At 39.6% G+C, this 12223-nt stretch overlaps 1 protein-coding gene across 6 annotated transcripts in view; it reads right to left on the bottom strand.

Annotated features, from left to right (window-relative positions):
• GAPVD1 (GTPase activating protein and VPS9 domains 1) overlaps positions 1 to 12223 on the bottom strand; it is a 70746-nt gene that overhangs the window by 25405 nt on the left and 33118 nt on the right. For 4 of the 6 annotated variants that reach the window (XM_060100551.1, XM_060100554.1, XM_060100550.1 and 1 more), the window contains 6 exons: positions 10637 to 10797; positions 7397 to 7526; positions 5940 to 6065; positions 3597 to 3770; positions 1595 to 1735; positions 403 to 537 (listed from right to left, as the gene is read on the bottom strand). In XM_060100551.1, coding sequence (XP_059956534.1) covers positions 403 to 537; positions 1595 to 1735; positions 3597 to 3770; positions 5940 to 6065; positions 7397 to 7526; positions 10637 to 10797 — 867 coding nt within the window. The remainder of the gene's footprint in view (positions 1 to 402; positions 538 to 1594; positions 1736 to 3596; positions 3771 to 5939; positions 6066 to 7396; positions 7527 to 10636; positions 10798 to 12223) is intronic. The other 2 variants (XM_060100555.1, XM_060100553.1) reach the window with 1 other exon arrangement.

Below are 12223 nucleotides of genomic sequence, written 5' to 3' on the forward strand. Positions count from 1 at the left end.
TGAAGTTTGGAGAAATGTATACATTCTCACATTTTTTGTGTCTCAGTTCTTTACATGTGAGTTGTTTGGTATTATATCCTTTATTGTACAATTGCTTAAATATATTTACCTTCATTTGTACAACATAATCAGAATTATCATGTGATGTCTAAATACAGTAGCAGAGGCTACCAAGAACAGACAGAGTTATAGAGGGAACACACACAGACCATTTGTCAACTACTTTGACAGGCTCTATAACGGCACACATTAACTTCTCATTGTTGTCAGGTCCCACAGAAATAAGTTTCCTGGAAATTACTCAGATCTTAAATAAAATACATCTCTTTGCTCTCAACTTTATAAATGGGGAGGTGGGAACACACCTTCAAATCCTTATTCCTTAAAACAAGCCAGACATACCCGACACAACACTGAGGCCTGGTGTGCTGGGGCGGGAACTGACCTCCCTGACATCCGTATCATCAGATGTGCTACCCAGTCCTGAACAGCTCTCCAGTTCTTGCAGTCGCTCCTCCTGCTTTAGATCTGGGGCCTCTAAACAGAAAAAGTGAGGTATCACATTAGTGATTCTACTAGCACATCACAGTTTCAGCTTTTGCAACCCAGATGAAGAAAGCTACCAGGGCATGAATGAAATCAGTGTAAATAGACTTTTAAGTCTGGGCCAGTTAGCAAAGTTTGTTAGATCAAGTGTTAAAGAGGTCGAGGTTGTGATTTTCATCCTAATACAGGTCAGTTCACTGTGCACAGATGAAAACTCTGCTTCCAGATCACTAATTTCACAGAGTATTCTATTGGTTAACAAGTAAACTAAACAAGAGAATACAGAACAGCTTAGCATTAAATCAACCACTCTCTAAAAAATAACTCCTATGGATGTTCAATACTGAGCTAATCCTACCGTCTCCTTATGTAAAGGTTAGCATGTCTGAATGTGGTAACATTAAAAAACACATATCAAGATTGCTTCATTATTCTTGAGCCAAGCAATCAAAAAGAAGGTAATTCAGATATATAGTTACTTATATTTGCATTCTGGTACTTGACATTTAGTTGAAGACAAGGATTTATATTCATAATCAGAAAAAAAGCAGAAATGCAATACATAAGAGAAAGTACAAAATACTTTATATATGTTTATAATAATCCTGCACAAAATAATTCTCAGGATTCCAGAGCCTCAATGTCAATGCATTTCAAAAATACATTAGGTATCTTTGGGTCAAGTTCTCCAAATCTAAACATGCTTACCAGGCATCCAACCACTCAGAGTGGTTGTGATAAGTTAGTGGGAGATACTGAACTCAATGTCCCACATAGAATCCTGATGACTTACTAACGATTGCTTCCAAGGTAACTGAACAGAGTCAGAAAGCACCTGCCATCTTAGCCTATGCCATCCAACACTGCATTTTTTCTTGATGGACAGAAAATACCCTGAACTAATTTTCCACTTGAAATTCTTAGCAATGTGATGGCCTCATACTTGTCAAATGTATATCTGACAAAATGTACATAATATAGAAATTAGGATACCTTACATTTAAAACTTCTGTGCAAATCAAAAAGCAAACAATGACAGCATACTAACCTGAGTCACTTGGCAATACCTCTACACTCCAAGCTTCACTTGTTGTCTCTGATATGGTAGAACCAGTGCAGGGGTCAAGAAGCACTGACCCTGAACCTGGCAGGCACAGTAAACTGCCTAACATGTTCTCTGCTGCTGCACCTGTATAACCAGTAGGGAGTAAAGGGTTAACAAACGTCCTCAGGGAAAGAGCAGTGATGATGGAAAAAAGCCAAACACTAAGCTAACAGAATCTCTCTACTCACAAGAAAGAAGCCAAGGAAAGAGTAATTTCAATGAATAACACCACTAAAAACATAAATTTCCCACTTTGGTCACAATAACACAAGCTCCTTTTCATCAGTTTCCTACTGTTCACCTTAGTCTCCATTGAGAAAACACAGATCATTAGGACAAGTCATTTCAACTAGTTTTCATCTTGACTTTTTAGCAAATTTTACATGTCCCTAACATCTCTCTAATATTTTAGTCCTTCAGGGATTAAAAACACTCAAACAGAGACATTTAACCATAGAAAGTTATACTGGCCAAATATGTTTTCTTCTGGCACATTAGCCACATATTCAGAGCAATAAAATATATTTGCAGGAAAACTCACATCTCCTCTGTAGCACTCATTCAACTGCAAATACAGCTTATTGCCCAAATACAGCTCATTGCCAGGAAAAATACTATTGTACTTTGACATCTGGAACAAAATAATGCAAAACCAATTGAGAAATCTATTTACACTGCTTAAAAATACAAATAGAAAGATTAAACATTATTGTAAACCTGTGTGAAAAATACTCAAGGTTCAGAATGCTCCACTACTTCTGATTAAACCTAATAAAAGAACAATTTTATTTCAGTAGATGAAGAACCTTTGGAAAAACTGGTAAAAGGTAACTTTTAAAGATACGTCATGGTTACCAAGGGGGAAAGATGGGGGGAGGGATAAATTAGGAGTTTGGGATTGGCATATGCATACTGCCATATATGGAATAGATGGTCAACAGGGACCTACTGTACAGCAGAGAAAGCTCTGCTCAATGCTCTGTAATAACCCATATGGGGAACGAATCTGAAAAAGAATGGATATACGTATAATTGAATCACTTTGCTATACACCTGAAACTAAGACAACACTGTACTGATAAATCAACTACTCCAATATAAAATAAAAGTTAAATTTAAAAATTTAGAAAATAAAGATGCATCATGAAATAATTACAAATAAAATAATGTCTGGAACCTGCCTGATTAACCTGTGATTATATAATCGGGGGAGGGGATAACAAGGTGGGAGAAGAGATGAAACAAAACTGGCCATGTGTGTATGTGTGATTGTTGAAGCTGAGTGATGGGTACATGGTGTTCATTATACTGTTCTCTCTTGTATTTGTTTGAAATGTTCCATGATTTAAAAAGAAAATAAAGATGGTGACTACAAGACTGTATGAATCTTTCAGAACAGACAGAATAATATCCTAAAAAGGGTAACTTTTAACGTATGTAAATTGTATCTCGATAAACTTGGTATAAAAAAAGAAAAAAAGAAAAAACTGGTCATTCTTTGGAACTGAATTAAACCTTCCAGAAGTAAATTCAGTTTTTAGAGAATCTCAGTATCATATTATTCTGAAAGATTTTATGGCTATAACCTGTAAGAATTTTCATGTTAAGGCAAGGTGTTTAGTCTCAAAAGAAGAATATGCTAATCACAGACTAAGAACATATACTATGCCCTGCAAACAAGAATTGACAAGAAGTTGATTCAAAAGACTGTTTTTTCTTTTTTTGCAGGGGGAGGGGCACTTAAATGTAGACAGGGGAAAATACTACCTATATTTAAGTAAAGAAAAAAGAAATACACAAATGCCTTGTCACATACAATTACCTCAGTTTCCCAGTTACTGCTAACATACACACCATGTTTGTCAGAGCACTGAAGTTCCCTCCCATGAGGGGTGGGTGGATATGAATAAACAGCAATCTTCCAGAGACATTAAATAGCAGTTACCTGCGATTTCTTGCAAGCGATCTTCATCAATGTTAGGGTCAAAATCACTTCCCAAGACATCTGTACTCCACGTCTCACTCACTGTTTCTGATATATCCCTATCATCTGTCAGTCCCATCATGTCACGAATTTCAAACTTCCTTAGCTTATCATCGAGATTATCCTGGGTTGTAGCTATCAAAAACAAAATTAAGCACTTAAAAAATGGTAGCACAGCTATCATTTTTTATATCAACTTTAAAGACCTTTTTATCTTTGAACTTCAAGTTACATATTTTAACATTAACACTCAGCACATAGTACTAAAACACTGAATTATTCCCTCACGGATGTACTCTTTCCCTCTCTGAATTGAGCTCTGCATATGTCCTCCCCCTTCCAGTAAATTAACTGGGGCCATCCATGCAATCAGTTGTCTCCCTGTCCTCTAGAGTGTGACTTTGGTCAAGAATTGGGATATATTCCCCTTTCTCTGAATTTGCACAGGCCTGGTTCCTTGCTTTGTCCAAAAGCTAAGGAGGAAGTGTGCCAGTTGTGAGGTTAGGCCTCAAGAGAGAACTTAGAAACCTCTGCTCTCTCATCCTTGGTTCTCTCATGAGGACAAGCTGAAACCAGTCTGCTGGAGGATGAGGAACCACATGGAACAAAGCAAAGGTCATCCTAGATGAGCCAGCTCCCCAGTGACCAACGGACCCCCAGCTAAGATTAGCAGAGCTCCCTACTCAACCACTGATGACAAGAGATGCATGAATGAGCCCAGTCCAAATCAGAACCACCACCTGGCTGACCCACAGACGTGAGAGCAAAAATCAATGTTCAGGGCTTCCCTGGTGGCGCAGTGGTTGAGAGTCCACCTGCCGATGCAGGGGACACGGGTTTGTGCTCCGGTCCGGGAGGATCCCACATGCCGCGGAGCGGCTGGGCCCGTGAGCCATGGCTGCTGAGCCTGCGTGTCTGGAACCTGTGCTCCGCAACGGGAGAGGCCACAACAGTGAGAGGCTCATGTACCACAACAACAACAACAAAAAGTTTATTGTTTTAAGGCACCAAGTTTTGGGGTGGTTTGTTACATAGCATTATTGTGGCAATAATTAACAGATAAATCCATACCAAAAAAACCAAAAAAAAACAAAAAACGTGAAGCCTTAACCACTGGACCACCAGGGAAGTCCCCATTCACTTCTTAACCTAGTATTCACGAGTGTAGACTGCCAACCACCCATATCAGAATCACCTAGACGGCTTGTTAAAGAGGTGATATTCTTTCTATCTTAAGCTAATATTATTTCAGGTTTCTGTTATCTGCAGAAATTTTAATCCTAAATAATACAGTGACAAACTGATCCAGTAAAAACACAGCATTACTTTTATTCACCCTACACATAACCCAATTGGCAATACTCTTTTCCTTTCCAAAAACAGACTGATCCAGGATTTCTAGAAATGAGACATGGGAAATGTCTTTTTTTCCCCCCTAACTCCCCAGGTGATTTTTACACACACTAAAGTCACTGCCTCAAATCCAGTTGAGGGCATCTGCCCTCAACATTCCTGTGAAAGCCACCACTGATCTTTAAATGGACAAATCCAAAGGACTTTTTCATATTAATCTTCCTAAAGCACAAAAGGGATCCATGTACTTTTCATCCTTACCTCACGCTATGACCCTACTTGACAGTTCCTGAGTAAGTACTATGGCTTCCCACCTCCCTGACTTGCTTATACTACTATTCCTTCACCTAGAATATCTCTAGTTTCAGCCAATGCAATGCCAGCCAGGCTTTGAGGTTACTATTTTCTCCCAATAAGCTTTTCCCTACACTTTCAACCACATGTATTTCTCACTCAGAACTGCCAAAGCACTTTTATGATAATTTTAATCATTTGTGTACCATTCTCTCCCTATTCTAAGTTCCTTGAGCTCTGCGTATTTATCTTAGTATCCCTTAAAAATTTAATATTACAGAATTGAAATAACAAATATTACAGAATTCAAGCAATTCATTTTAAGTATTCTATGTAATTTTAGCCTGAATAATCCACTTAGCAACTAAACACATTTTTTTTTTTTTGCCAAGCCACTAGGCTTGCAGGATCGTAGTTCCCCAACCAGGGACTGATGCTGGGCCACCACAGTGAAACTGCTGAGTCCTAACCACTGGACCGCCAGGGAATTGCCAACTAAACACATTTTTAAGAACTGAAGGAACTATGAGTAAATGCAAGTTTAATGGTCATTACATAATCAACTGAACACAGCCAACTTACATGGAAACAGATTGTTTATTCTGCAACCAGGTAAATTCTTTGCTGCTTGAACAGCTGAATTCAACCTCACTTTACCTTGCTCATGCTCTAACAGCTGTAGAGCTTCAACTCCATTACTCCCAGAAGGTCCTGCTCCAAGTTCTGATACAGATTCCCCTTCCAGGTCTAGTGAGGATACTGAATTAGAACGATTTGAAGGACCTAGAGAAACGTTTATACTGTGAGTGAGCTTTTTTTGACAGTCATGAGCCACCATGTAATTTTTCATGCTTTGATAAGAGACTAAAAAGACTGATTAAAGTGCTTTTAATGCTGTTATGCCCTATAAATAAACACGCCCTTTAAGCCAGAAATTCTGCTTTTAGAAATTTATCCTAAGGAACTAGTCAAAAATTCACCTAAGGTCGCTTGTTGCAGTGCTTCTTATAATGTCTGAAAAGTGAAAGCAATCAACATGTGTAATCACAGAAGAATGTTTAAATAAATTATGATAAATGCCCAATTGAAGTTAAAGAAAATAGACATTAAAAACCATGTTATTTAAGAATGCTAAATTACATAGGGAAATGTTACTGTTATATTGTTAAACAAAAAAAGGTTACAAAACAGCCTAAGCCTAATTTTGCTATAAATAAACCAAAATGTTAACTGTTATTAATAGAATGGTAAGGTCACAGATGGTTCAATTTTTCCTTCATTTTCTAGAACGAATGTACACTACTTATGTTTTCAAAAGTGAGAAAAAAAGGAAAAGTTATTACCATTTATGTTTATTTTAAAATGTTTGTCAAATTGAAACTTTTTCATTAAAAAAGCTTGTCCTAGCGCATGGAGTGACATACTCTCACTTTACAATCTTGCCTTTTCATTTTCTTTTTTATTCCTATCCTACTTCCATTGTATCTTTCTGCTTCATTAAAACATTAGCAGTATACACAACACCCTGAAATTCTAGTGAGTCCATTTTTTTTCCATTTAGACATGCATTATATCCCTCTAAAGGAGCTCTACAAGCTTTGGTATATGTTAATACTAGTGAAATAAAACTCGGTATTATTCAAGTCTCAATGCAGACTTAGATCGTCTCCATTTTATATGACCAAAGGTCTCTTGCAATGTCAATTTTATTCAAAGAAACAATCTTTACAGCCAACTGTTCAAGATCATTAGAGGCAAACTTCATTACTCTCCTCAGTGAGAGGCACAGGTGGCATAATTGTAATTTTTTTTTTTTTTTTTTTTTTTTTTTGCTGTACGCGGGCCTCTCACTGCCGTGGCCTCTCCCGTTGCGGAGCACAGGCTCCGGACACACAGGCTCCGCGGCCATGGCTCGCGGGCCCAGCCGCTCCGCGGCATGTGGGATCTTCCCAGACTGGGGCACGAACCCGCGTCCCCTGCATCGGCAGGCGGACTCTCAACCACTGCGCCACCAGGGAAGCCCGGCATAATTGTAATTTTTAAGGCTCCTTTAAAGAACACAAAACAAAATATTACTTGAATCACACAACTCCTTGAATGAAGTAACCCTTCACCTTCAGATATTCCTTCCAGATTATCACTGCAGAGGGAAAAGCGCAAGGTTTTATCAGGTTTACCGTGGAGTTTGTTTTCATCGACAGGGACATCTCCTTGTCCTCCATCTGAAAGCTGCATGTTTAGGACCTGAAAAATAAAATGCCATTAGTTTATCACAACTGAGAGATTATTGGTAAGAAAACAAACCATGGCAAATGCATATTTAAGTTCGTCTTAATATTAAATTATCATTTTAAACTGAAAACCCATTTATAGGGCTCCAATCAAGTTTTTAAGTACCCCTGGGATAAAAGTGCACCAGTTAGAAGAACTGAACCTATGTCTTTCCATCACCCTACCAGTTTCAGCAACTGAACAGGCAATTGGACATCGATGAGCAGTGATTAGGTTTGCAGGAGTCGGAGGCTTCAGACTCAGCAGTCCAGTCCTCCCAGTTCTGCCATGGGCCAACTATGTAAACTTAGATACGTTTTTTAAGCTCTCTGAGCCTCATCTTCTTCATCTATAAAATGGTGATAGTAACAGTACATATGCCACGGAGTTGTTGAGGATTAAATAAAAAGATGCACATAAAGCATTTGGCACAGTAAAGTGACATTAATTTTGTGTGCATTTTTCTAAAAGTTAATAAACTAATTAATAGGAAAAAAACATGTAAACAAATTTTTCTGTAGGCACCAGAATTAATCAGTCTACTTAGAACCTCCACTTGATCACCATACACACAGCCACAAAGTCCATACCAGAAGCCGAAGTATGACTTCTATGCCACATCTAGCTTAGAGCTGATTGCCTTTTTTTTTTTTTTTTTTTTTGCGGTATGCGGGCCTCTCACTGTTGTGGCCTCCCCCGTTGTGGAGCACAGGCTCCGGACGCACAGGCTCCGGACGCGTAGGCTCAGCGGCCGTGGCTCAAGGGCCCAGCCGCTCCGCGGCATATGGGATCCTCCCAGACCGGGGCACGAACCCGTATCCCCTGCATCGGCAGGCGGACTCTCAACCACTTGCGCCACCAGGGAGGCCCTGATTGCCTTTTTACAGAGCTTTCTGTTAGATGATTTCCAAATAACAATTACTTCTCACTCCCCACAAACCTCATAACTCAGCTCTGTATGTGTATCTCCAACTTAATGAAGAATTGAGTGCTTTGCTGGATGTCACAGCATGTATTAAGCACACCTGGAACTTGAACTCACAACCACTGGGTTCCTAGGCTGCTGCTGGAATGTGAAGAACAGTGTCCTCAATTAAAAAGAAAAAACAAGGGCTTCCCTGGTGGCGCTGTGGTTGGGAGTCCGCCTGCCGATGCAGGGGACACGGGTTTGTGCCCCGGTCCGGGAAGATCCCACATGCCGCGGAGCGGCTGGGTCCGTGAGCCATGGCCGCTGAGCCTGCGCATCCGGAGCCTGTGCTCCGCAGCGGGAGAGACCATAACAGTGAGAGGCCCGCGTACCAAAACAAACAAACAAACAAAAAACAACACAAAGCCAAAAAAAAAAACAAACCCTTAAGGCGCTGTTTTTTTTTGTTTTTGCTGTACGCAGGCCTCTCACTGTTGTGGCCTCTCCCTTTGTGGAGCACAGGCTCTGGATGTGCAGGCTCAGTGGCCATGGCTCACGGGCCCAGCCACTCCGCGGCATGTGGGATCTTCCTGGACCGGGGCACGAACCCATGTCCCCTGCATCGGCAGGCGGACTCTCAAGCACTGCGCCACCAGGGAAGCCCAGGGCGCTGTTTTTTTTGCGGTACGTGGGCTTCTCACTGTTGTGGCCTTTCCCGTTGCGGAGCATGGGCTCCAGACGCGCAGGCTCAGCGGCCATGGCTTACGGGCCCAGCCGCTCCGCGGCATGTGGGATCTTCCCGAACCGGGGCACGAACCCGTGTCCCCTGCATCGGCAGACGGACTCTCAACCGCTGCGCCACCAGGGAAGCCCCCAAGGCGCTGTTTTGACCTCACATTTAAATAAGTAAATTAAAGGTTTTCTAATGACTCCATATATTTACTCATGTGATGCTTTTAAAAGGTCATTTAAAAATAGAATCTTTTCCCTATTTGCTTGAAATTAAATGCAGACATAAAGATTTTACATTTTGTATTTGTAAGATAACTTGAGCCTTCACACTCATCAGAGTGAGCAATGTGCAATAAATCTTCAGGAAAAATCCATCTGAAGGCCTCGAGAGTGGTATGAATTAACGAAAAACAAAAGGATCATACCACAATCTAGATATTTCCCTGTGCAGGAATGCTGGCGGCTGTCTTCAAGGCTGCCATTGGGTGGGGGTTGGGGGACGGTAACAGGGGGAGTAAAATGCCACAGACTTTCTTACTGAAACGCAGCAGTTCTTTTCCTCATTAAGCATTCCCCTGGTTGCCACAAGTTTATTACATTCTAGAGTTCCCAAAAAGTTGATTCTGACAGTTTTTGTCAGCTTATTCACTTTGAATGTGTGTGGGGGAACAGGGTTGTGGATTTTGATGGTCCTCTTTCCTGCAAGTCACGCCACTTAATCAACCACCATCATCACTGTATCAACCACTGTAACTGGTCCCTTCTTCCCAGGCCAGGAATAGGCTTTGTTGAATAATAAGCAGTCACTGTTGAAGGTAAGAAAATCCTTCTTTCTCAAGAGGTCACAATCTATGAGAAGAGGCTCCTATGTTTAGAGTCAAAACTTCTTTCCTCTTGCTTCTGTCTCAAGCTCTTCTGTTTACAAATATCTTAAAACTGATTCTCATATCCCCAACCCCATTTCCTTAAAATATTTTACTTAGCTTTCCTTTCAATTATCTCTTCCATTTCTTCCCAACCAGCCAAAGAACAGAAATTATTTCTAAATACTGTTTGGCTCTTTAAAGCAGGAATACCACTACTATATCATTAAAAAGAAAAAAAACATAAAATATTTCCTACAGGTCACTGGAAAAGTCTCTTCAATTTCTATAACACAACTTCCTGGCTTCCTGCCTCTTCTACTACTATTAGGAAAATTCCTTTTGGTATGGGTATGGTTATCAACTACAGTGCCACAGGTTTATTAATGTGAAGGACCTCCAGAACTGTTCACAGGGAGTTGAGCATTTGATGGGGTATCATGGAAGACCCACTGAAGATAATGAAAAATATCTGTTAAATGTATACTGATTTATAGAAGCAAGTGACCTTATTGAGGAGAAAAGAATCTGAAGTTCTTAACATTAATAGCTACAAGCTAAGTGTATCAATACAGTCATACCTCATTTTCTGACATCATCCCTGGAGTAAGCTGGGGACCTGTTCCTAAGGAAATGACCAACACCTCTTCTGGCTGCACTTCCTGGATAGTTTCTTGAGCTGATCCTTCATGGTCCATATGTAAGTCCATTAGAACATTGGTGCGGCTTCTGCTCCGAGTTGCTAATAAAAGAATTTCAAGTAAGATAATTTAGAGAAAAAGACAAAATGAAGAAAATGGCACATTAATACAAAAATATAATTTCTATTAATGCAGAACATTTGCACATGCACAAAAAAAAGAGTGGTGAGAGTATGAATTAAAAAAAAAAAACCCATATCTTCCCAGCTACTCTACTAATGACTAATACAAATTCTCCTTCAAAACTGATCAACAGAAACAATGATCCATATTCACCTGACAGGGAGTGACACAGTTTACACCTGCAGAACAGCAAACATGTCCCAATCAATTTAAGACTTGGGAGTGACAAGAAAAGCATTACTTTATTCCTTATCTTTTCAAGGTATAATATCTTCAACTATTTCTCCAACAAAATGATTTAACTGCCACAGGTCTCCCATACTAATAACTAAACTTAAAAGCACTAGAAAAGTTCACATAGAAATCTGATAGCCATAGAAAGTTATACACGTCGGCAACTGCTGACAAAACCAGAATCAGTTTTTGAAAACACAGTTTTTCCTGAAATGTATTAACCTCTTCCTAAAGATGCAGAAGAGTTCTCTTTGTTTGAATATAAGTTTCCTTTCTGCTTTATGGGAACATTCTAAATTACTGACGGATCTAATTACTTGGGGGTGTTTTTCCCCTACTTATAAGTAAATAAGTAATATCTTTTTCTAAAGTAATCCATCCTATAGATCTTACAAGAACTTTTGTTTTTGGTGGGTCTTTGTGTTTGTTTGTTTATTTGTTTTGTTTTCTGGCTGCACTGAGCAGCCTGTGGGATCTTAGTTCCCCAACCAAGGATCGAACCCGGGCCCTCGGTAGTGAAAGCATGGAGTCCCAACCACTGGACCGCCAGGGAATTCCCTTACAAGAACTTTTGGAAACTGAAAGATTTAGATAGTTTGTGACAATTTCTCTATGAACTTTAGTCTTCTGTGATAAGTGTCAGGTTTTTTCAGAGAACAATAAGATTCAATACAACCAGAATACGAAACAGATACTCCTTCAGGGCAAATAAAAGTGCAGACATGAAGCACAAACACTCAATTATAATAAAAGTCTTTCAACTTCAGTTTCGGTGAAAGTTGACCTACTTGAAGACAGAACTATAAACAATCATGTTCTCTCCACAATGCTGTAGATCAGTTCATCAATCACCCTTTCAAAACTCAAAGCACACATCAACTTCCAAAAGTCTAAAACAGGTTCACTTACACCTTTCTTTGCTGACCCTCACTGTCTTCTCTTGAACTGTAAACTTAACTTCAACTTTATGAACAATTACGTGAATCTTAAGGAACAAACTTTACAATTTATAAAAATGCAAGTAATCAAAATTTATGTACCAATTTACAGAAAGCAAAAGCAACATGCACATGGAGCAAAATTTCATAAACTATTTCTTAAATAAAAGTT

This window comes from Mesoplodon densirostris, chromosome 6 (assembly GCF_025265405.1).
Source record: "Mesoplodon densirostris isolate mMesDen1 chromosome 6, mMesDen1 primary haplotype, whole genome shotgun sequence".
NCBI lineage: Eukaryota > Metazoa > Chordata > Mammalia > Artiodactyla > Ziphiidae > Mesoplodon > Mesoplodon densirostris.